The following is a 25,488-nucleotide window of genomic DNA, read 5'->3' as shown; positions in this document are numbered from 1 at the left end:
ACAGACAATAGGTGATGTTTAAGCTGCAAGACTGTTACCAGCTCTGATATTATTTGCCCTTATCCAAATCCAAATTTAAAAAATAACACCAGGCTATAAAGTTCTCTAGCAGTAGGTAGACAGTGTTATGTCTGTCTTAATCATATAGGCATTCTACTGTGTTTTACTAAAAGTAAATATGTTTGTTCTGACTTCAGGTCACTTGAGCTCCTCATCAATATACCCTGTCTGCCTCGCACCGTATTTGATAGTAACGTCCTGTTCAGACAACAGAGTGCGGTTCTGGAGATGCACTGTAGAGACTGACCTGAACAGCAGAACTGAGGAGAAGGAGACCTACCACTGGAGAAAATGGCCTTTAATGAATGATGAGGGGGAGGACAACAGCAGTACAGTTAGCATAGTAGGAAGGCCGGTTGCTGTTAGCTGTTCTTACACAGGACGTCTTGCAGTAGCGTACAAACAACCCATACAGCATAATGGGTTTGTTTCCAAAGAATTTTCCATGCATGTTTGTATACTTGAATGTGAGTCTACTGGAGGATCAGAATGGGTTTTGGAACAGACAATTCATCTGGATGATTTAGTAAAGGTTGGAAGTGTACTTGACTCAAGGGTCAGCGTGGATAGTAATTTGTTTGTTTACAGTAAGTCAGATGCTTTTTTGAATAAAGACAAATACCTGGTGCCCAGTATCAAGCATTTGGTGCACTTGGACTGGGTTTCAAAAGAAGATGGTTCACATATACTGACAGTTGGAGTGGGTGCCAACATCTTCATGTATGGAAGGCTCTCAGGGATTGTAACAGATCAAACCAGCAGCAAAGAGGGAGTAGCTGTCATCACCCTGCCACTAGGAGGGAGCATAAAACAAGGTGTGAAATCAAAGTGGGTGTTGCTGAGGTCCATTGATTTGGTTTCATCCGTGGATGGCACTCCTTCCCTGCCCGTGTCTCTGTCCTGGGTGAGAGATGGAATACTGGTGGTGGGAATGGACTGTGAAATGCACGTTTATGCCCAGTGGAAACACGCCGTCAAGTTTGGTAACGGAGAAAGTGACGTTTTTCCTTCTGAAGACTCAACAACACAAGATCCATTCAAAACAAGCGCAGTAGTGAAGAAGACCAGTGTAATTGATGGGGCAGGTATTGTGGATGATGTTTTTGGCACTCCAACTGTAATTCAGGATGGGGGCCTCTTTGAAGCTGCTCATGTTCTTTCACCTACTCTACCCCAGTATCATCCAACCCAGTTGTTAGAACTGATGGACCTGGGTAAAGTTCGCCGAGCCAAAGCCATTCTGTCACATTTAGTTAAATGCATTGCAGGAGAAGTTGCAATAGTCAAAGACACGGAAGCTGGAGAAGGGACTGGTCCTAAACGCCATCTTTCTCGCACCATCAGTGTGAGTGGCAGCACTGCCAAGGATACCATCACTGCTGGGAAAGATGGTACCCGAGACTACACAGAGATAGACTCAATTCCCCCACTGCCGCTGTACGCACTGCTTGCTGCAGATCAGGATGCCACCTATGTTGCCGAAGAAACTTCTAAAATACCTCAGGGCTCTGAAGACCATGCAAAGAGAAAAACAGAGGATCAGTACTCGGATCTGTTCCAGATTCAGGCTGTTACAACTGAAGACTTTATAGATTTTGAGCCTGAAAAGAGGGAGAGTAAATCCAAAGTTATTAATCTGTCACAGTATGGGCCAACTTACTTTGGTCGAGAACACGCCAGTGTCCTCTCAAGCCACCTGATGCACTCAAGTTTGCCAGGCCTCACTCGACTGGAGCAGATGTTCCTTGTAGCTTTGGCAGACACTGTGGCCACAACGAGCACTGAACTAGATGAGAACAGAGATAAGAATTACTCAGGTTAGTAACTGACATATTATTGAATTGACATTCTTATTCTTCTCAGCAAAGGTAAGCTTAGTCCTTGGGTATTTTGGGATAACAAGGCTGAAAGCTAGCATCACTTATTCAGGTTAGATACAGCAAGAAGGAAAAAACAGATGTAAGTAAGAACTTGTAGTTTATACATAATAAATAACTTGTAGTTCAAGCTCTCAGCAGCCTTCGAAGCATACATTCCTCACACACTGATATGATAACTTGTCTCTATGCCTACTGCAGTCAGCTGCATGTTAAAAAGTGTGTTTTCTATGGCACAGGAAGAGATACCTTGGATGAATGTGGCCTCCGGTACCTGCTGGCCATGCGCCTGCACACCTGCCTGCTGACATCCCTGCCTCCCCTGTACCGTGTCCAGCTGCTCCACCAAGGTAACCCTCACAGCATCTGCTTACCTTTCATTTATAATGTCATAGTTCTATTAACTGCATATTCATTTTCTGTTTCATTAAGGCCATTATCTTGCAAAGGCTTGGTGTAGGCTTCCCTACATGCGCTGTAAACAGCCAAAGAAGTATAGCTCTAGAGTAGAAGATTCTGGCCTATCTAGTTTGAGGCATGAATAAATTGCCCAACCAGATAAAAGGCGGATTGTATATGTAATTCATTGTTTCTCCTGGAAGAATTAAGACATTGTCTTACCTGAGCATGGGTTTATCTTAAAGAATATTTTGTTTTTTTCATCACAGCAGGATTTTTTTTTTGCTCAATCAGAGTAAATGTTGTTGTGAAATAACAAAAGTTATTTCACAATAAAAGCAAAGAAGTTACCACCTAAAGAGCAGAGAGAGAGGTTTCTGGCCGAAAAGGGGTCTGCTTCTGTGATAACAGAATATTTTTCCTTCGGTCCTTCAACATATAAATCTTGTGTAGTTATGAATGGGGTACTGGAAAATTATGAAAGAAGTACAGAGGAGAGGACATCCCTAGCAAGCAAAAAGATACTTCAGCTGTTCCTTTAACAGCTCTACTTCTGTTTGAGGGAATCAGTGTCTCTCAGATGTACCCAGCTCTTGGGTTGGAGGCCCCACTTTGCATCCCTGAAATATTCCTTTTACTTATTAGCAGCTCCTAGTCTTCTGAATTGTATTGGTTTATGTTATTGTTTAGGCCTGTCAACTTGCCATTTTGCATGGGCTTTCCATTCTGAGGCTGAGGAGGAGTTGATCAATATGATCCCAGCTATCCAGAAGGGAGACCCACAGTGGTCTGAGCTGAGAGCTATGGGCATTGGTTGGTGGGTCAGGAATATCAACACTCTCCGAAGGTGCATTGAGAAGGTACTTTTTACTGGTTACTGACTGTAGCTCCATACTGTTTGGTGTGCCTACTATACTAAATTTCCAAGCCATCTAATGTAAAAATACATTTTTAAATGTTACAGTTTATTCAGAGAATCCAGGAGTAAAACAATTATCTAGTACTCCAAATCCAATTACACGAGAGTCCTATATAAAGCCCAAACAGTATTCATTCAAGAAATACTGTTATTAGCTTAAGTATTTTTAAGTAATGGATTGCCAGAGGAATTTCACCTAATAGTATGAGTTACTGTAACAATTTTAAAGAAAATATTTTTATTTGCACATTGCTAACGTCCCTCTGTGCTTGAGAGAGGTTGCTATCTGCCAAAGTGCTGTATTTCTGACTCTTAAAAGCATTTGCAGTGTAGAGCTCTGTTACATAGGAATAAAACAGTCTCACAAATTACTTTGCTGCTTTGTAGAGATAACACAGTCTACCTTGCTGTCCTCTGTGACAAAGAGCACAGGGTTATTTAGCTAACAGCAGCTTTTATATTTTCGTCAATAATAGTAGGCTTTGTTCACTACAGGTTGCAAAAGCTTCATTCCAGAGGAACAATGATGCCTTAGATGCTGCACTTTTTTACCTTGCTATGAAGAAAAAGGCAGTGGTGTGGGGTCTGTTTAGGTGAGTTCTGCTGACTTGAAGTTTGATTAAATCTTAATTGAACCAGGAATGCAAAGCAGAACTCATTCAAGAGTAGAGTTTTATTTCAAGTAATGTTGTTCAAGTGATAGTATGCTAAGGTACATAATAAATAGCTCTGTACATTGCATTTCTTTATACAGGTCCCAGCATGATGAAAAGATGACTGCCTTTTTCAGCCACAACTTCAATGAAGACCGATGGCGTAAAGCTGCTTTAAAAAATGCTTTTGCTTTGTTGGGAAAACAACGTTTTGAGCAGTCAGCTGCATTTTTCTTGCTAGCAGGTTCACTAAAAGATGCTATAGAGGTATCTGCTTTTGAGAAATTAAGTTTCACTTTCTAATTTGACCTATGTTACTGCATCCTTACAAGCTGTCCTCTGATGAAGGACAATTCACAATTTGTGGCAGCAGAAATTGGATGGTATGTCCACACAGGACCCCCTTTTGCCCTGCAGACATACCATTTACCTCCACACTACTGGAAAGCTGATTTGAGGGCCAGAATAATTTTTCAGATACCACTCCTCAGTGGAAGTACTCTTGGGAGTACTTGGAACTGTGACCCTTCTGGCAAAACTTTGTTTGAACTGCACAGTTAAGTTGTAGCACTCTGTTCAGCCTCGAGCTATTCTGCATGACCTCTTGGTACAACATTAGGTAAAAAAAAGAAGTCAAGAGTTCTCTTGTGAAGCAGTTCTGGGATCCCATTTAGTGGAGCTATAATGCTGCTTGCCACAAGGGAGGTGGGAGCTATGAGAAGGATCATAAGCTAAGCACTATCTCTCAGGAGAGGATGGGATTTAGAGAACCTTTAGAATACCTGCCTATTTATTTTCAGTTTGTCTTCACTTGAGAATGTATTTTCCTCAGAGATGTAATTCTACACAAGATGGTGTGAAAAATAGCTTACCAGTGACATAATAGCATGAAAGTTGGAGGATGCAATTATTCTACTAGATGGAATAAAAATAGACATCCTTATCTTCTGCCATATTAATTTTTTAATGCTATGTACTGCTATGCATTTTAAAAACTCTAAAATAGAGAAAAGCACACCTCTTTCCGAACAGAAGAAAATGTTGCTTGAATATCTATCATTTACCACATTTTTGACCTGAAGATTAATTTATACTTCAAAGAACAGATAAGAGGAGAAAAAAAAAATCTGTTCTGTAAACATATATTGCTATTCACTTTATTTTATAGAACACCCCTTATAAAACAACCTTTTCCCCACTGCTTATCATAGGTGTGCCTTGAGAAAATGGAAGACATCCAGTTGGCCATGGTCATTGCTCGTTTGTATGAATCAGAGTTTGAAACCTCTGTCACATACACCTCCATTCTCTATGAAAAGATTTTGGGTTGCCAGAAGGATGGAACTGGATTCAGCTGTACTAAGTTGCATTCTGATCCATTTCTGAGAAGCATTGCATACTGGATAATGAAAGATTATACACGAGCACTGGATACATTATTGGAACAAACACCCAAAGATGATGATGAAAACCCAGGTAAGGGAAAAAATATTAATCTGATTGGGCAAACATATTAAGAAAAGGAAGAGAGGGTCTTCAACTCTCTAACACCAAACTTAGTTCCTGCTTTCAGTTAAGGTCAGGAGAACTGTCTTTTTTTGGCACTTCCATACAATCCTTTTCTAGGAAAGAATGCTGGTTGGTCTTTTTTTCCAGTGGACTTAAATTCTTATTCTTACTATTAGGAATTAGCAGTATTGTAGCAGGATTTCCTATCCCATCTATTCAAAATTCATGTTAAGTGACTGGGGGCCGCATAGGTTTCATATTCCCTACAGGAATTTGAATACAGCTGGATGATTATCTCAGCTGCCTTATAGCTTAGCTGAGTGCAATGTAATTGCAAGGCAAATGATAGAATTTGTATCTTTCTACTCATCTAGCTCATACCTTTATTCTTTTTGTGGAGAATAAGTAATTATTTAATTTTATTTTAGTCACTAGACCCAAAATTGTTTTTGCGTGTTTTTATAAATCTCTTGTGCAGGAAATAACTGCAAAACAGAGTAATACCATCTAAAAGGCATTTTCAATGGATGTCATATCTGTTTAATTCCTCAGTTATTGTCAAATCCTGCAATCCTGTGGTGTTCAGTTTCTACAACTACCTTCGGACCCACCCTTTGCTCATCCGAAGATACTTCAGCTCACCAGAAGGAACCCTCGCAACCTTAGGTCTAAAAACTGAGAAAAGCTTTGTTGATAAAATTAATCTTATAGAAAGAAAATTATTCTTCACTACTGCAAATGCTCATTTTAAAGTAGGCTGCCCTGTACTAGCCCTTGAAGTCCTTTCCAAAATTCCAAAAATAAGAAAAAAGTCACCTCTAGCTGGAGAAAAAGATTCATCTAGTCCTTCAATCCAGGCTGATGTGTCAGATTCCAAAGCCCTACAGGATGGTGCTGGAAGTGGTGATATAGACTGGTCAAAACCCATTTCATCTTCCTTTGCTTTGGACAGCACTGTTGAATCTTCAGCGCAATTTGACTGGAGTCAACCAGCAGTAAAATTTGATGATGAGCCCCTTACTCTTGATTGGGGTGAAGACAAAAATGAATCAGATGAAGAAGACAAGGATGTTGGGATAATGATGAAAAAGTCTGATTCTAAGAGTGAAGATGAGAGGACCTCAGACACCAGCATGGCTCAAACACCGCATGGGGAGGTTTCTGAGGCTGGAGACACTGAGGTTGATGTTATTGCTGAGCAACTGAAATTCAGAGCCTGTTTGAAAATCCTTATGACTGAACTGAGGACTTTGGCTACAGGTTATGAAGTGGATGGAGGAAAGCTCAGATTTCAGCTGTACAACTGGCTGGAAAAAGAGATTGCTGCTATGCATGAAATATGCAACCACGACACAGGGGACAAAGACTACTGTAAAACATATACCAAAGTAAATGGGGATCTGCTTGACCCCGAAGATATTATGGATAAGCCAGACATTGGCTCGTACGAGCGGCACCAGATCGAAAGACGCAGGTTACAGGCCAAGCGAGAACACGCTGAGAGACGGAAGTGGTGGCTGCAGAAGAACCAAGCTCTTCTCAGAGTTTTCCTCAGTTACTGTAGTCTTCATGGGGCACAAGGTGGAGGTTTAGCATCTGTAAGGATGGAGCTGAAGTTCTTGCTGCAGGAGTCACAGCAGGTAAAGCAAATTCAAAATTCATTTCTGCTGATGAATGTGAATAGTCCTAGACTGTCAGTTATGTCAAATGCATGAGTTTGTGCCTAGATAGATGCTGCTAATGTTCTGTAAGTCTAATGTTCATTATAATTTTAATGTTCCTGAAGAAAGAATTTGCTTTTTAAGTGTGCTGCTTTTCCCAGTATGGATTATTTGGTTTTGAAGAATCTGCTAGGTGACTCTGAGGATCAGGCTACTTATGATTATGGAATATAAATGTTGCTGGTTTATATTGTAGCTGCAGCAATGTATGTGTTACTATGACATAATTTTGGTCACAATTTCTAGGTACCTATATAATAAATTAAATTCAGAGTCACTGAAATAAAACAAAAATCTCATTCCTAGATCTCTGCAGATCATGCAAAGTAGCTATAAGGAATGGTGTGTTAGCTTCAGGGCTCAACAAATAATATAAAGTCAGACAGGCTACTACTCTCTTTACTCTGTTATGGCATTTTCTAAATTTCATACAAAAAGAGATATTTTACAGCAAATGTTAACTACTGCACTGAGCTACAGCAAATAATCTGAAAGTGGGCAAGTCTTTTCACATGCTCTAGAGTCCTAGATTTCTCCTCTTTCAAGTAGGGGCAACAGACAGCTCTTTTGGTGGCACTTGGCTTAGAATGAACATTAAAGAAGTTTTAAAGTTCTCTTTGTTTCCCACATTCTTTTCTTTTAAAACAGGAAACTACTGTAAAGCAACTTCAGTCTCCGCTTCCACTACCCACAACACTACCACTGCTTTCTGCAAGCATAGCATCCACAAAAACTGTGATAGCTAATCCTGTGCTGTACCTAAACAACCACATCCATGATATACTTTACACTATTGTGCAGATGAAATCACCACCACATCCTAATATTGAAGATGTCAAGGTAATTCATGGCTTTACTCTAAGGCCTAATGTTTGATGAAATGTAAGGATAGCAGGAAAATACAGGAATGAGCACAGGGTGAGTTTAGTAAAGTTTGCTTTTTTTAACAGTTGGACAGTACCATTTTCTTCACACTGCAGATTTCATTGAACTTTCCAAGAAATCCTTGCATTTCCTCTTTTTAAGAACTGGACTGTTTCTATTGCATTGTGAGGCAGAACCAGTTATTTTTTTATTCCTGGAGACTAATGGAATTTATAAGCACATGACTGAGGTAAGAAAAGAGATTTTAGACAAAAATATTATATCGTGACTACACAAACTTTTTGTATTTTATGTATATTGAGTAGCTGTTACTACATTGAACTGCAGTGTTGTATAGTGCAGCTTCCAGGAACCATTCCATCAAATTCATTGTCATAACAGGACATGCTTAATCACTACTTCAGTATGCTCATTTACTGTGGCTGTTCTGTATTAGACTCAAGTTAATTATCTTGAGATAATATTAGAAGGTGTTGACTGCAATCAAATTATCTGGAACAAATAGTGATTTTCTAAGCACTGTACTGTAAACTTAAAGTAACATTCAGTTACTATTTCTTGCACTTGCTTTAAAACTAGTCCTGCAGAACACATTTCCAATACCCTTTAGAAAGAAATGTATTTTACTCACCTTTTATATAAAACATACAGCTCATTGGTTCTCTTTATTTTAGGTGTACACACTTCATTCTTTAGCAGCTTCACTTTCTGCATCCATTTATCAAGCACTATGTGACAGCCACAGCTACAGGTAAAGAGGGAAATTTTCATACAGTCCTACATTTGCAGTATACTTTATGCATCCTAAATGGAGATTCTTCCTGCATGTGACTTAAAAAGGGATTAAATGTTTGTTTATGGGTAAAGACACTTTTACACATTAAACATTGCTAACTTTGATATGCCCAATCAATTTTACACAGATAAAGTAACACCAACCATTCAGGGTTTTTCAGTAAACAGAAAATATGATGTCGCTCTCACTTGGGATACTCACTTTCTCATCAGAAAAAAATTTATTTGTGTGTAGCAGTCAAACAGAAGCAAATCAGTTTACTGGGATGGTCTATCAAGGACTGCTTCTGAGTGATCGACGCAGACTGAGGACAGAAAGCATCGAAGAGCACGCAACTCCAAACTCATCTCCTGCTCAGTGGCCTGGTGAGACTAAGATAAGGTTACTTTTAGCTCCACTGGGCCAGCTCCGTGTGCCAGAATTATTTCCCTGTTCTGTATGAGGGATGAAATAGTGGATAATCAATGACAGATGTTTCTAACTTAATTCTCAAAATAGTAAGAGCCTTTCAATTCTTCATGTATCAAAACAAATAAAAATCAATTTTGTATGTGGCAAACATCTTGCTTGAAGAAGAGATGATGATCTTTAGGACAAACTTAATGAAAATTTGTCACATCAAAATGTTTTCCTCCAGTCTGCCTAACTCCTTAGCAATGCTACCTCTGTTGTCTCCACAGTACTGTCCTACATGTATGCTGTACTTGGTATAGCTGTCAAAGCAGCTAATTCTGATGTACAAGCGTAAACTGTGAAAATGGGGCTGGAATTTCATAGGCACACTGAACTGCCCAGAGTATTTTCAGAGAAGTGCCATGCAAAAGTCCCAGACCCAAGAAGGCTTTTTATAATTTGGATCTTACTGATTTTAAGAAAACTGTTAATAGTATGTTTCATCTGAATAAAAGCATCGTGTGGCTACTAGTGTTTACCATAAAGTGAAGAAGTAAAACATTTTATTTTGTCCATTTGTCCTCCTACTCATTTAACCCCAGAATTTTTCCTCTTTGCAGGTGTGAGTTCACTGATCAACCTCTTAAGTTCAGCTCAGGATGAAGACCAGCCAAAGCTGAACATCCTGCTGTGTGAAGCTGTTGTAGCTGTGTACCTGAGCCTGCTGATCCACGCCCTGGCCACCAACTCGTGCAACGAGCTGTTCCGGCTGGCAGCGCACCCCCTCAACAGCCGCATGTGGGCCGCTGTCTTTGGGGGGGGCGTGAAGCTGCTCGTGAAACCCCGCAGGCAGTCTGAAAACATCCCAGGTACACTGCTCCCCAAGGGTCACACTAAGGGTGTGCATTTTATGCCTCTTCTGGTAGAAGAACCTTCCTTCCTTTTAAAGAACAGAATTTAAAAAACTGCTGGCAAGGAAACGCATTAACTAAAAAGCTGAAACAAATCATAGCTTCACAGTTGTCCTTTGTAATGGTATACAGCACATTTTCAATTTGCATTAAAACTGTGTAGTTATTATAGTAATAATAGTAATATTAGGTGCTTATTTAAAACATTTTTCAGTAATTTCAGCCATTATTTTTAGGGGAAAAAACCCGGGTGATATAAATCAATGTTAATACCTGAGTTTTTTATGGGAGATGAGTTTTGTTGTTTAATGACTGCTGTAAGTAGGAAACAATATTTCTGAAATCAGTTTCAGTTGCAAGGTAGGATTTCACCTAGCACAAGACCACAGAGAAGAAACACCAACTTCATCTGGCAGAAAAACAGCTCATGCATATGTAAGCTCCAACTAAACCTAGGATTTTTCAAAGATGAGCAAGTGTTAATATGCTGCATGAGGAAAAGCAAAAGTGGAGATTGAATTCAGACTCTGAAGACAAAAACAGATACAATCATTTGTGATTAACTTCAGCAATACTGAAAATCACATCACACAGATTTTTAAATCACCAATAGGCTTGAAATTTATGCAAAAATTAAACATTCTCTCTCCAGAATATAAAATCAAACAGTAATAAGGCATTGCACCATTACAAGTATGCACGACAGGTATTTGTCATTCATGGAGTAAGTTCAAGTCATTTAGGGCAATTATTTTCAGAAGGTAATAGCATTAATAACTTCTGTAAGTTGTGTTCATTTGAGATGTGTTCTGTTTTCCTTTAACCTTCAAGCTGCTACAGCTTCTGATGTTTCAGAGGATGGTAACGAAGGTTTGTAAAGACTTGCAGTGTAGATGAGTGTTAGTTGTGGCTTTTTTGGACAAACAGAATAGTTTTTCAATACCTAGCTCCCTTGTAATAAAGTAAGTGTAATGCTGCCAGGCCAATAACACTTTGAAAAACAAATTCCACATTAATATTTTGGTTACTATTAAGGTATTTTAAATCATAACCCTTGTAAGTAGACTTCAATTGTCAAAAAGCTTGTCTTTCTATTCAAATAATTTTTTCGCTACCCTAAGAATTCTTTGGTTTATATTTGAGTAACTGCTAATTGTGCAGCAGTATGTTTAGTGATATTTTACATATTACTTTATTTCTCAACAAAGTTTCTGAGTTTCTTTGTTTGTTTCTTGAGAAATTTTTCAGCTAAAAGACTTATTAAAAGCTACATCTCCTAAGACCTTAATCCAGTACATAAATGTATAATGTATTTTTCAAAATATATCCAAAGTCTAAATGTCACAGTTATTTATTGTAATGAAACCTTTTTTATGATTGCACTTACTTTATTTAGGCTGGCTTTGATTCTAAATCAGTAGATATTAGTACCAATTACAGTGGTGTTATTGCTTCAGTTATAAAATACAGACATTTTAAAGATGCAATACTAATATCAGCTTTTTTAATTACCTGAATTTAGCACCTCCTCTTCCATCAGAAGAAATGGATAAACACCGCCGTCGGTTCAACATGAGAATGCTGGTGCCAGGCAGACCAGTGAAAGACAGCAATGTACCACCACCTGTACCTGCAGAAAGACCCTCTTACAAAGAAAAGTTTATTCCTCCAGAACTCAGCATGTGGGACTATTTTATGGCAAAGGTAATTGAAAATTCTATTGAGTTTTAAAGGACAAAAATAAAGTGAAAATTTTGAGCACTCTTAGTATAAGATGCAGAATATTATCCTGATAATAAAGGATAAAGAGCCTGCAAGTCTATTACTTCACTTTCAAAACATGCCCCTTGTCAGTAATAGTGATCAACACCTTCCCCCCTTACTAATTACTTGTATTTCTAGGGACATTGACTTATAGGTTAAATTGCTGTCATTTAAACTCAATGGGAGTCATAAGTGAAGTCAGAGAAGAGGTGAGAATATTGTTTTTATACAGACTTTTGCTTTGCATTGCAGCCCTTTCTCCCTTTGTCAGACAGTGGTGTTATATATGATTCTGATGAAAGCATTCACAGTGATGAGGAAGAGGACGATGCTTTCCTCTCTGACGTGCAGATCCAGGAACACACAGATGCCAATTCTTACAGGTCAGCAGAAATTGTCACTATTTTAGAATAATTATGTCATGTGCTTACCTTTGCTTCCAAGTTTAAAAAAAAAAATACGAATCTTCTGCACCATCCAACGTAATTGAAGCAATTTTAGTACTGTGGGCAGACTTGTCTATGGCAATGGGATTACAGAAATTACAACTTCTCATCAACAATAGCAGTTCCCCATTTACTTGCCAGAAAAAGGGGATTAGAAAGTTGTGTAGTTTGCAGTTCTTTTGAGGAGGAAAAAACAACTGAGAAACACTCTTTTTCATTTTTAAGACTCAATAGAATGTAACACAATGCCAGCTCTGATTCGAGCATGTAGCTTTTCAATGAGGTGCAGGTTAAATACAACCTTTCTACAGTGTTTTTCTAATCTGTGTATTTGCTTGAAGAAGAAAAATACTCTATAGATAACTCTTAATGCTTTTTTAACATGACTAAATCTATTCTTTTTATACAGCTGGGCTCTTCTACATCTGACAATGGTAAAATTAGTTCTGCACAACATTAAGAACTTCTTTCCCATTGCTGGTCTGGAATTCACCGGTATGCTAAATCTTGCTTTTAATTTTATTTTTCTGTGTATATAGCTTTCTGTCAGACTTCATGTTTTAATTCTAACTTTAAATAATTAAATACATTAAATATTACAATTGCCAACATGTACATTTCCATCCAATTTTTTATTTTTGGATGCTTATGTTGTTATGGGGGTTTTCTACTCACTGTAGCTTAATTTTTTTTCTCTGAGCCTTACTTCATTAATATTTCTGTTTAGATCTGCCTGTAACATCTCCATTGGGCATTGCTGTAATAAAAAATTTAGAACACTGGGAACAGATTCTTCAAGACAGAATGGACCAGTTTGAAGGCCCACCTCCAAACTACATCAATACTTACCCCAGTGACCTGGGTGTAGGGGCAGGACCAGCTATTCTCCGCAATAAAGCAATGATTGAACCTGAGAACACACCATTCAAGTAAGTGCTTCTTGCCTAGGAAAACACATTCTTCGATCACAGAAATTCAAAAGAGCATTTCCTCCTCATGTTAAACAGCCAGACAAAGATTGTCTAGCTCTTAGGTCTAGTAGCCAATGTTTTTACAGAAACCATTTACCCACATCCCTTTGTTCATTCTTATGCAGTTGCCTGTCTCCTGCAGCAGCCTTTACTTCCTCTGCTGCACCTCTCACAGCTGCAGCAAGAAAGGAAAATGAGGAAAGAGCAGAGGTTGTAGGAATCAAGGGCAGTGGCTGCTGCTGGGAACATCCCATTCCACCTGTTTTACTATTCCTTCAGTAGCAGTTGTCTCTCACTCTATCCCAGCAACAGAAGAGTTATATAATATATGCAGATGTCTGGGGGAGGAGAAAGACAGTTGTACTAAGGTCCTTTTAAGGCTAATCCTCTTGTGTTTAGACAGTGTCATGCCTGGAGGTGTCTGGAAATGCAGATAATGAACTGTGTTTTCAACTCAAAAATAGCTTGCTTTTCTCAATATATTAAACTACAACTGAGTCAAAACAGTGCTGGGGGCAGTTTTGGGTGCCACAATACAATAAGGATGTAAAACTATTAGAGAGCATCCAAAGGCGGGCAGTGAAGGTGGTGAGGGGTCTGGAGGTGAAGCCCTGTGAGGAGCAGCTGAGGGCACTGGGTCTCTTCAGCCTGGAGGAGACTGAGGGCAGACCTCACTACAGGTACAGCTTCCTTGTGAGGAGAAGAGGAGGGGCAGGCACTGATCTCTGATCCCTGGTGACAGTGACAGGACATGAGGGAATGAATGGCCTGAAGCTGTGTCAGTGGAGGCTTAGGTGTGTAATCAGAAAAAGCTTCTTCACCCAGGAGATGGTTGGGCACAGGAACGGGCTCCCTCCCTCCAACTCAGGATACTCCGTGTTTCTTTATTTCTTCTGTTTTATCCAGGTCAAAGGATTACTCGGCTCTTCCAGCAAAAAGGCTCTGGCATTTTCTTGTGAAGCAAGAACTTCTTCAGGAGACTTTCATAAGATATATATTCACAAAGAAAAGAAAGCAGAGTGAGGTAAACAAAGGATGTAACTTTTTTTTAAAGACAAAGCTCAATTATAACGGTTCCTCAGTCTCCTCATTATTTAATTTTTGTTTCCATTTTTCATTGATATTTCAGTTTCTCTCATTTAACAATGTTTGGATTCTTTTCAAAATCAACTGACTGCCATGTTGTTGATTGGGATATCAACTGAACCAAATATTTTTAAACAAAACATATCTCACCTTTATGTATTTGAATACTATCCTAATAAACAGAACATTTGCAATAACCGTAATAAGCAAAGAAATTTGAAAATTCTTTCTTTTTTTGGTGTGTCATACTGAAAAAGAAATTTAAATGTGCTTTTCATTTGTGTATATGTATATATGCATGGGTAATATATACATATAAAGGTAATATTATATAGTAATATATAATATGGGGCTTCACAAATTGTACCAGTTACAACTGCTATGTTCTAACTGAAAATGTAAGGCAACACATAAATATCATGGGAAATAAGTCGATGATTTAATATCTTTTAGAATTCCTGTAAGTATGGAGTTTGTGTGTGTACTACTCCTCCATTTATTTACTATATCATATATTTTGTGTTCATTTAGGAGGCATTACATTTTAAGTGAGTTTGTTTAGATTCCTGTCTTAGTTTCTGTGCCTTTTATAAAAAGTTAAAAATACATTTGTCATCATTTACTGACAGAGTGGCCTTTAAAATCTAGTTTGGAATGTTTCATTCTTTTTTTATATTTGTTTGTGCATGTGTTTTGTGTTTGTGACTGTGTGATGTTATGTAGTCTGTAGAAGATCGTGTGGAGCAGGTCAAACAAAACTGCGTAGCAGAAGATCACAAAAACAAGGTAGTATCCCTTCTCCCAAACCTCTAGCACATTCTTAAAAGTTCTGTGGAACTGGCTTTTCTTTTCTAATGTGACTAACAGAAGCTGTGTGTTCTGTGTAGTCTGTGTGACAGGCTTTTAATCCATGAACTAACTTCGGATGTCCTGATAATTGGGATGAGTGAACACCTTGTAAATAGTGTCGCACACACAACTTTGTGTTTCTTACACTCAAATATCACTTTTGGCTACTACAACACCAAAGAGTATGAGAAGTCTAAAGTTGAGCTACTGAGACAATGCTAAGGCCACTGAACTTTTCTTGCATGAATTTTGTATAGATTTTTTGCACTCTGAATGTATAACTACAAAATGGATTTTCACACTAATTGAAGTTTTTTATGAATGTTTTGCAGGTTGAAGCAGATCTTGGATACCCTGGAGGAAAAGCAAAAATCATTCACAAAGAATCAGATATGATAATGGCATTTGCAGTTAACAAGGTAAGCCTCAAATACTACAAGAAATGTAATAAAAGATCTTAACTATAGTTAGTATAAATTTTGTATTTGTGCTGCATAGGCAAACAGCAATGAAATTGTTTTGGCATCTACACATGATGTTCAAGAACTTGATATTTCAGCTCTACTGGCTGCTCAGTCATTTATATGGATTGGGGAAGAATATGACAGAGAGTCTAAAAGGTAGGATTGTTTCTTTGTGGTTATATTAATAAGAGTATTGATTTTCTGTGAGGCTGAGTCTATATTACCTGTGTAAGCACAAAGGGAGCATATGAAAAACGTTAATTACTCTTCTTCAGTAGGTTTCAGATTGCTTTGCAAGTGAGGGAAAGCAAGAGAATAATTACTGTCTTTAGGAATGCGTGCACTGCACGGTGAAGTGAAATCCCATGTGGTGCATAAGATAATGAAGGAAGTGCTACATTGGACACTCTGCAGTTCCCTTGCATCAGTGCAGTGTGGAGGGCAGTTGTGGTAGCTGATGCTGGCTCTTCTGTCCCTTCCATTCCTGTGCTGAGAGCTGTGAATGCATCAGCTGCAGCGAGCATTCCTCTGTACCAGCTCCCTGCACACTGCACACACAGGTCAGGGACAGCCCAACAATATTCTTGTCAGGGAAGTTTATATTCTTATACTGGGATCATCTCTTGAGATTAAACAGGGATAGATTTGGGGCTCATGGAAAGAATTTGTACTGCATGAGTGTAGAAATTATCAATTTATAGTCTCATTATTGTCACTTCATCTACCCACTGCCATTAGGCTCTTGACAAATAATTAAAGATGATTAGGAGCAAAGAAGTTTTTGTTTAAAGCAGAACTGCTCTTTTACAGTTCCGATGACGTTGACTTCCGTGGTTCAACCACAACACTGGCTCCTTCAAGTGCACCATCATTTGGAGTGAGTCAGATCCAGCCATCTCCATCCATGCCCTGGCTGGGCACTGGCCAAACCAGCACTGGAGCTGGTGTGGTGAGTACTTCTGTGTGTGCAGCTCAGGAGAGCAAGTGTTTATCAGCTGTTATTTACTAGAGAGACCTAATGTGCATTAGTCATCATACTGTCAATCTAGTACTGACATAAAAGGCTAGCAGCAACCAAGACCTGGCCAAAAAGAAGGCCAAACTAAGCATTTTCTCATATACTGTGGCACAGAGTTATTGTGATACAGAAAATAATGGGAAAGCTGAGAAAACAGGTCTTAGAAACTAGAAACCGAAGGAGAGAGAAATTAGAGCTAGCTGCAGCTGCAAAGTCTGAAAGCAGAAAAGTTATAATAGTACAGCAAACAAGGACATGAAACAATAATTTGAGTATTAAGCTTGGCTAAGATAGACCTTAAGACTGCAGAAAAATATGCTTAGCAAGATAGTAGAAGGTTTTAAGCTTAATAATGAAGTATTGTGTGTTGTTAATAGAAAGCATACAGGCAAGCATTGTGTTAAGCAGGCATACATGTGCTTTTAGAAATTGGCTAGAAGAATTGTCTGTAAGCTTTAGCAATGTTTTAGTGGCTAGAAAGTTTTTAAAATGCTCTGTAACAAAGAAATCTTTGGCTGCTGCTGGCAAGATGTGAGCTGTTGCCATCTTCCAATTATCTCAGCCATGTAATGAGACTGGTGCTGCAATAAAGCTCAAGGAACATATCCCAGCAGTCCCATCCTTTTCATGAGAAACCACCAACAGTTTTCTTTCTTATGGAAATTTTGATATAGGACCATTCAAATAATGTTAGCTTAATAGACTTTTTTTTAAACTAGGGTACATTCACCATGTAATAGTATAAACAAAATTGAATAGTGTGTTTGTCTTTTTCAAAATTATTTTAATTTTTCTTTGTTTCATATAAAGCTGATTAAAAGAAATCTGAATAACGTCAAGAGAATGGCTTCACATCCAGTCCATCAGTATTGTAAGTGAATCATTAGTATGGAATTTATAATATCCTACAAAATACTGTACTATTATACTATTATCATCTTTTAATCTTAGATCTTACAGGAGCACAAGATGGAAGTGTGCGAATGTTTGAGTGGACAAGGCCACAGCAGCTGGTGTGCTTCCAGCAGGCTGGGAATGCCAGGGTGACAAGGATGTATTTCAATGCCCAGGGAAATAAGGTAAGTACAACATGTAGGGTTTGGGGGGGGGGAGGTTGGAGTTTTTATTCATAAAGAAACATTTGGTTGTGCTATGGCCTCTAAAGCAGTTTTACTGCTGCCATGCAGAACTCTAGGATGGCCTAGAACAATGATACTATGTTGTGCATTTTGGCTGCATGTGGGAGCTTTGTAATATACCCTGACCCTTATTCTGCTTTCTCTTCTCTCAGCTCCACATTGCTATCCCATATCCTATTTGCCTCATTTTCACACTATTTGTTCTCCCTCTTCAGAAATCTGTGTTCCCATGTCATGACCTTTTTAAATTAATTTTTTTTTTTAAAACCACAGCAGTTCCTTATTTTATAGATGCACACTTGTATCAATAATAGAATTATTAAGGCTGGAAAAGACCCCGAAGATTGTCAAGTCCAGCTGTCAATCAGTATAGGTCTTCAAGAAGTGCCTCCCACTTTGCATTCTGGCCAAGATAAAGTTTACACAGAATGCAATACCTAGAACCTGGAACACAGGGATAATTCAGGCCATGAGTTGAAGGCTCTGAGTGTACTCCACTAGAGTGGAGAGCAGAAAGAGTACAAAAAGACATGCTTTGGCCAGAAGTGATCTATGAGGGATATGAAATGCAGAAAGAAGAGTAGTGAAAGAAATTGGGAGGAGTACCCACTTCTTCAGTTTTTCATGTTGACCATTCTATTATTTTAACGGGTCTTGTCTGCATTTTTACTGACAAAATATTTCACTTCATTGTAGTTAAAAACTATAAAAAGTGAATTAAAGGTGTTTGGGCATGACTGCACATAGCTATAAAACATCAAAGGTGAAATAGCTGGAAATATAAAGTATCTCACAGCATATCTTTTTTCAGGTGGCATAGAATGTCATTTAAACTTATTCTAAAAATGTGTTTTGATTGTGCTTTGAGATATTGCAGTCTTACCATTATGTAGGAACCAATCTTAAGTCAGAAATGAAGATTCTGACTTCACATGAAGGTCATTCAGGCAGGACTTGTGAAACCCAACTAAAAAGAGAAAACATAAAAAGTATTTCTAAATATTTCTAAAATTATTTTGTAAAATTCTTACAGAACATGCTGCATAGAGTAAACAATATTAAATGTTATTCATTTTGGTTAATAAATATAGCTCACTCATTTTACCATTCATGGCTACAATCTTTCCACAATTGCTCTTATCATGCTTTTATGGCATGCTATCATGCATCCAACTTTTAAAAGTACTTTCAAGTAGAGTCATGGAGTAATGATGCCTTTGTTAGCTTTAGCATATAACATTAGGCTTTGAAAGATAAGCTTCCATTCTTTCCCCATTTCCAGAAAAGAATTGGGTATGCAGGAGAGCATCAATCATTAAATAATCATTTAACAATCAGCACTGAACTCACTTGGCTTCTAAACTAGTTTTTATTTTTTATCTTCATGATCATTGTTATTGATATTCAGTTTGCAGGTGAAGGTTTGGTGGTTCAGGGGGGTTTTTCCCTGAAGTCAGCAGTTTGCTATCTTGAAGCATCCAGTAACCACCATGTCATGCTAATGAATGCAGTTTATTCCTTGCAGTGTGGTGTTGCTGATGGCGAAGGTTTTCTAAGTATTTGGCAAGTAAACCAAACCACCTCAAATCCTAAGCCCTACCTGGTAAGTAAACAGAATTTTTTCATTGTTATTTTTATTGTAGAGAAAAGCTAAGTCTTTGAAACTTGAGACAGACCCAGAACATAGGACTTAAATAAGACATATTTGATTTTGCTGCTTTTTAATTGGCACACTTCATCAAAACAACTGCAGTGTTTCAATGATACATCTTTGCAAAACCAATTGCACCATGATTATAAGCTACAAATGTGTAATTACAAATACTCCTTCAACATTGCCCGTGTTTAAATTAATAATCAGCACCACAACTAACAACTTTATAACCCCAAAACTTAGTAAAAATACACTCTTCAATACATTTTACTGCTTCTTAACATGAAGACCATGCTTAATTTAAAACTCAGGCTGTTGTCATACACTATACTGCCGATTTGTTCTTTGTCACTTCTTGTAATATCATTTTATACTGGATTTTAATCCATTGATCCATTCTCAGTTTCAATCTGTCAGTTTTTAAGCTTTGTTTCAAAGACTCTTTGTGTTTTGCTATCACTGACATCAGACTGACAGTAGTTACTTTTGATGCAAATAACAACTGGTAAGATTGCACTTTTCTGTTTGTTCTGTTTTTAATAGAGTTGGCAGTGCCACAGTAAAACCACAAGTGACTTTGCATTCATAACCTCCTCAAGTCTAGTTGCTACATCGGGACAATCCAATGATAACAGGTGTGTTTAAAGAAACAATGAAGAATGTCAAAACTACTTTTTCATCTCCCTTAACTTGCTAAGCTCTTGGGCATTAATGTGTGGCTGACATTTTAAGGCTCATTGTTCTAAGTTTTGTTACAGCTTGAACTTGCTGGATAATTTCTTTGAATATCATTTCTTCAATTGCTTGTTTCCAAGTTCTGTTTGTGTGAGGAGTGGTCAATAATTAACCAGCTTTTTCAGGTTGTATTCCCAATGCAACTACTTTGACACGATGCTGTTGCTGGAGGTAGAAGTCTGTTCAGCAAAGCAAGATAATTCTTTTTCTCTGAAAAGAATAACTTCTATAATTATTCAACACAACCTTTGATCAGTGCACATTTTAAGGGTAAAAGGCATAGTTCCACTAAGAGGCATAAAAGAGCAAAGAAAATAATTAAAACTCTTAGTTCTTTGCAAATGCTCTCCAATGACTGCAGAGTTCAATTCTGCCTTCTAGACTGCCATAAAATGTGAGCACTTTTGAAGTCATGTCACTTAGCAATAGGCCATAATGATTTCTGTTTTTTCTCCCTCAGAAATGTGTGCCTCTGGGACACCTTGGTTTCATCTAGTAACAGTCTTATACATGGTAAGTACTGTGGTGAAAATTAAACCTCTGCTTCTTACTGACTAAGGAAATACAGCTTGTGTGTGCCTTTGGGGCAAGGGGAAAACCTTATACTGGGGAACAGATCTAAGTTTGTGTTGCACGCTAATACATGCACCAGGTTCTGCATGTTCTCTACCATGATGTTAATCTGCTCTATATGGAAAAGTATGAAGAAAGAACATCATAGAATGGTTTGGGTTGGAAGGGACCTTAAAAATCATCTTTCCACTCCTGGTGCCATGGGACACCTTTCACTAGACCAGGTTGCTCAAGGATCAGCTGTACTTTTTTCTAAATCAGGAATTTATCTGAACTTCATATAGTAAATTTTATATTTTCTCAAATTTTAAATTCAGGTATGACCCTGTATGCTAAAGTAATTTAGACTGCATATCTTGCTTTCTTGTGTGTTAGATCTAGGTATTTCTTATGAGAGCACTAAGCTGTTAGCTGATAAGACATTACCCATGTGAAAGAATGTGTCTGCAAAGTTAGAAAATATTCAGGTAGCAATTTATAGAAGAAAGGCTTTTAAGACTGAGAGCTACTTACAGTTTCAAATCTATTAAATTCTGACATCCTTCTTCTTCAGCCTTCACTTGTCATGACCACGGTGCCACAGTACTTCAGTATGCACCCAAGCATCAACTGCTGATTTCTGGAGGTAGGAAGGGATATATCTGCATCTTTGACATCAGACAGAGGCAAATCCTTTTCACCTTCCAAGCACACGAGTCAGCTGTTAAGGCCCTTGCCCTGGATCCTTCCGAGGACTATTTTGTTACGGGCTCGGCCGAAGGCAACATGAAGGTAAGGCATGGAGGAGCTGGCTTCTGGAGGAGAGTGTTTGCCTGAAGTAGTGTATTGTCTTATGGAAATAGCCAGATAAATGCAGTAACAAAACCAAAACAATCCTCAAAACCCCAAACCTACACTTGATGTATAGCCTGCTTGCTTTACATTATGCTGTGAATTGAAATGTACTGGTAGGCTTCTAAAGCAAGTAAGTTTTTTCCTTCTCTAAAAAATAGTCTTAAGGTTAGTGTGAGACTAATTTTAAGTGGATAAAGCAAAGTGCACGGTTCTGAAATCTTACCTTTGTTTTTCACTCACTTAAAAATATTCTGGCTTTGCTGTTGGACGTTTCTTTGTAACACAGGGGGCGCTCAGCAACTTCAACATGGTGTAAAGTTTCTTTATCACCAAGTTCTATTTTTTCTCCTGATGCTGTAGCCCCAGACAGCTACTGAGAGGCCAGAGTAGCAAGAAACAAACACCAACATGAAAACAAGTGAACAAAACAAACAAACACAAAAAAAAAAAAAAGCCACCACAGGAATACAGTCATTGTTTTAAGGGCCATTTTGCCTGAATACTAAGGGAAGAAAATACAACATGGTAAAGAGAAGGTTAATGCAATTTCTTTCCTTTTCTGGATGACTGCTTTACAGGGGCTTTCATGGCCTGGCCTTGCTGAAGCTCCTGCTGCTTAGGACACAACAGGCAGCTGTGCTTCCTACCACTCTGCACACTTACTAATTGTGCAGCTTACTCTCTGCAGCATTCCTTAGCAGGAAAGCATTTCCAGCTGCTGAAAAGCTGTCAGTAGTCATCTTGAATGAAAATGCAACCATTCCATTTCTGCAGCTTTCCTGTGGACAGCTGGGAGAAGGACTCTGATCAGGTACCATAGGGAAGCTTCACCCTGCCCAATACCCAGCTGGTCCACAGTAAGGCAGCCTTACACTGCATCAGCAGCCTCTCAAGACTCTTGGACTTGTATTAATTGTTGCAAGGAGGCAACAAAAAAATATCCTTTATCTTTCTCAATACAGTTTAGAGCAGCCAGGAATCTGAAGCATTAGGGGGGGAAATACAAACCCTTGAATATTAATTTCCTTTTGTCATTCTTTCGATACAGGTGTGGAGACTGACCGGCTACAATTTAATTCACTCATTTAAAAATGAACATGCTAAGCAATCCCTTTTCAGAAATATTGGTGCTGGTGTCACCCAGATTGAGACTGTGCAAGGCAATCGTATCTTCTCCTGTGGAGCAGATGGCACACTGAAAATGAGGGTTCTTCCCAATGCTTTCAATGTACCTTCAGGCATTTTTGACATTCTGTAGCGTTCTGTGTGCTAATCCTGGTTTCTATAATGTCCCTATAAGTAGCTAAAAACACAGTGATGTGCACTGTGGAAAGAAAACATTGTGTTTCCTTTCAAATCAGTTACTGCAGCATTAAGTATTATGGGGAGAAAACCAACACTTTCACAACAGGTATATTTTGAATATGCCCATAAGGATCACTGGGGAGGAAATGCATGTACTGGATTGTAAAAGCAAGGAATTCAACCCAGTACTGTTGGTCATGGGGGGTTATTCCTCAGTGCCCCACAAGCTGCATTTTGTGAGTGTTGTAAAGATCCTGACAGTTGTCAGTCACTTCACAAGCACTGTGGCTCTACAAGTCAGTAAGCATTTCTGACGTGATTCTGATTACTTTTATTCCAGTTTTTCCCGCTAAATGAAGCATGTGTACAACTTCTCATTGTAAAATAGTTTAGTTTTAATTAAGGGTACTCAGTGTATTTGATTTCTGCAGGAAGTGTAATGGATGCAAACGCCGTGGAACATGTGCAATCAAGGATGTACTGTGAAAGATGTATCATTTTATGCTGAGATTCTTTTCCCAGTTAGTATTATTGCACAGTTGATACTGTAACTTGCACATCAATATATTTTTAAATGCGATGGGGTTTAATTTGCACAGTATTTTCCTTTCTTTCTGAGCTATGTTTTCTATTGGACACCTGCCTTTACTTTAGGAATGTATTGTAAGCACTAAATGTTTGTAGTGAAGACATCCAGCATTCTAGTCAGCTTTGAGTTTTGAAAATCATTTGTCCAGAAAATACTTCATTAAATGAAGCTGTTAAGAGAATACCAATGGAACATATAATGCCACATTTCAGATGAATGTCAGGCTTTATGTGGCCAGCTAGTAAATAGTGGATAAAACTGGTAATTAAATTATTACCAGAGTATATTGTATAAACTATGCAGAGTTCAATATTGTTTGCTTGTAATATAACTAGCTACTGTTGTCAGATGTATTTTTCTGTTGTAAACAAAAAACATGTTCTTCAAAGACTGGAATGGATGTCTGTGTATTTAAATGTTAACAAACTGTCTTATTCCTCCAATGAAATTTTGATGTCTGTGCTGTATTGTAAGATATTCTAGAATAAAAAGCACCTTTCTCCAAAGGTGATTTTAAATTGCAGCTTGTGAAGTAGGAGAAGTATGAAAAGAAGGAAGGGTAAATGTCACTGTTTAGTTTTCCCTTTGTAAGTTAAATAAATTACTTTTATTTCATGAAACAGCCCATTCTAGAACTCTTCCTTGTATTTAAACAGATTTATCTAAATCTCTGGTACATTGACTGGATACTTCCTGAGTTAGCTTTAACTTGACCTCAGACTGTACTGAAATAAAAAAGATTAGCTGTTTACATTTTATTTTCAGCTGTTCTTGACAAGTGCAAGGTTAATAGAATTAAGTCCCACAGCTGCAAGAAGAAGAGAAAAGGGGTAGAATTTCCTTGATATTCCTTCTCCAAGAGATTGATCCAAGTGTTTCAGCAACATTATGCAGAAGTTTACCAAGCTTTATCATTATCTAGAAAATATCATTACATTATCTAGAAAATATCACATCTGACTTGAACTGTATTTGCCCAAGTATATTGCTGACTTTAGGGGTATTTTAGCTGTGTTGTGGTCTTAGTACCACAATTCAATTTTTGAAAAAACACCACAATCAAACAAACATGAAAAACATTAACAACCAAAACCTTCACACCCCCCATAAGTTGCAAGCAGCACGCAGAACTGTAGCTCTGGAGTGTGAAGTGTCACACAGGTATAGACAGAGTTTTTAGTCTGTGAGTTCTGATGTATAAACTAGTTCAAAGCATTAATCATGATTTTTTGTTCCCTTCTGCATCTCTCTCTTTAGCATGCAAAGCCTTAGTGATAACATCAAGTATCCTGAGAAGAGCCCAGCCATCCCTGAGCCACACACTGGAGATTAGCTGCAGCAGAGGGATTCCTCCAGCACATTTGCTAAACAAGGTTCTGCAGGCACAGACAATCCCAAATTCATTAATCCCTTCAACAGGGCCTGGATCACGCAGGTATTAAATAGCTCAGGGCAGTTCAGGATTTAAATAACACTTTGCTTTTAAGTACTTGAGCACACTCCATGAACTTTAGCAATATGCACAGGCAGCTTAGAAATTCAGGTAGGGGTTTTCCAAGAGCATGATTTTGAATCTAGATACATAAAACAAGAGAGATTTTTGTTCCAACATGAAATTGAGAAATCTGAAATACCAGAACAAAATTAAAATAAAAAAGTTCCTATTATTTCTCACCTTTAACTCAAAAATTTGAATGTGAATTGGCAGTCTCAGACTTATGGTTAACAACAGATTAAGTCACTAAGCAGTATGATGATTCCAAAAATAGCAGCAAAAAAGTATACCCTTCATTTTATGATTTCATTTGTGTGGATGAATGTGGGGATATTTTATTTTAGTAATATGCCTTATTAAATAGCTATAAGCAAGTTATACTGGTATAGTTTGCATGGCAGTGAGAGCCAAGGGAGAGTCTGCAGCAACACAAGAAACTCAAA

General features: G+C 38.1%; 1 protein-coding gene across 4 annotated transcripts in view; it reads left to right on the top strand.

The window, feature by feature from the left end:
• Positions 1 to 24,170, top strand: part of DMXL2 (Dmx like 2) — a 47,686-nt gene extending 23,516 nt beyond the window's left edge. Inside the window, exons 18-44 of one of the 4 annotated variants that reach the window (XM_059858355.1) lie at positions 198 to 1,877; positions 2,177 to 2,287; positions 3,027 to 3,196; positions 3,751 to 3,848; positions 4,010 to 4,175; positions 5,120 to 5,384; positions 5,970 to 7,057; positions 7,787 to 7,978; positions 8,698 to 8,774; positions 9,057 to 9,184; positions 9,833 to 10,081; positions 11,646 to 11,827; positions 12,140 to 12,270; positions 12,743 to 12,828; positions 13,061 to 13,262; positions 14,211 to 14,328; positions 15,114 to 15,176; positions 15,572 to 15,658; positions 15,738 to 15,859; positions 16,514 to 16,652; positions 17,532 to 17,592; positions 17,673 to 17,800; positions 19,386 to 19,463; positions 20,058 to 20,149; positions 20,710 to 20,762; positions 21,376 to 21,593; positions 22,705 to 24,170. In XM_059858355.1, coding sequence (XP_059714338.1) covers positions 198 to 1,877; positions 2,177 to 2,287; positions 3,027 to 3,196; positions 3,751 to 3,848; positions 4,010 to 4,175; positions 5,120 to 5,384; positions 5,970 to 7,057; positions 7,787 to 7,978; positions 8,698 to 8,774; positions 9,057 to 9,184; positions 9,833 to 10,081; positions 11,646 to 11,827; positions 12,140 to 12,270; positions 12,743 to 12,828; positions 13,061 to 13,262; positions 14,211 to 14,328; positions 15,114 to 15,176; positions 15,572 to 15,658; positions 15,738 to 15,859; positions 16,514 to 16,652; positions 17,532 to 17,592; positions 17,673 to 17,800; positions 19,386 to 19,463; positions 20,058 to 20,149; positions 20,710 to 20,762; positions 21,376 to 21,593; positions 22,705 to 22,914 — 6,194 coding nt within the window. In that variant the 3' untranslated portion in view covers positions 22,915 to 24,170. Of the gene's footprint in view, positions 1 to 197; positions 1,878 to 2,176; positions 2,288 to 3,026; positions 3,197 to 3,750; positions 3,849 to 4,009; positions 4,176 to 5,119; positions 5,385 to 5,969; positions 7,058 to 7,786; positions 7,979 to 8,697; positions 8,775 to 9,053; positions 9,185 to 9,832; positions 10,082 to 11,645; positions 11,828 to 12,139; positions 12,271 to 12,742; positions 12,829 to 13,060; positions 13,263 to 14,210; positions 14,329 to 15,113; positions 15,177 to 15,571; positions 15,659 to 15,737; positions 15,860 to 16,513; positions 16,653 to 17,531; positions 17,593 to 17,672; positions 17,801 to 19,385; positions 19,464 to 20,057; positions 20,150 to 20,709; positions 20,763 to 21,375; positions 21,594 to 22,704 lie in introns of all 4 variants that reach the window. The other 3 variants (XM_059858354.1, XM_059858358.1, XM_059858356.1) reach the window with 3 other exon arrangements.
• Positions 24,171 to 25,488: the final 1,318 nt, after the last annotated feature.

Source organism: Haemorhous mexicanus, chromosome 13 (genome assembly GCF_027477595.1).
Source record: "Haemorhous mexicanus isolate bHaeMex1 chromosome 13, bHaeMex1.pri, whole genome shotgun sequence".
In the NCBI taxonomy this organism is placed as follows: Eukaryota; Metazoa; Chordata; class Aves; order Passeriformes; family Fringillidae; genus Haemorhous; species Haemorhous mexicanus.
The sequence above is the reverse complement of the archived record's forward strand: the minus strand, read 5'-3'. Positions and strand labels throughout refer to the sequence as shown.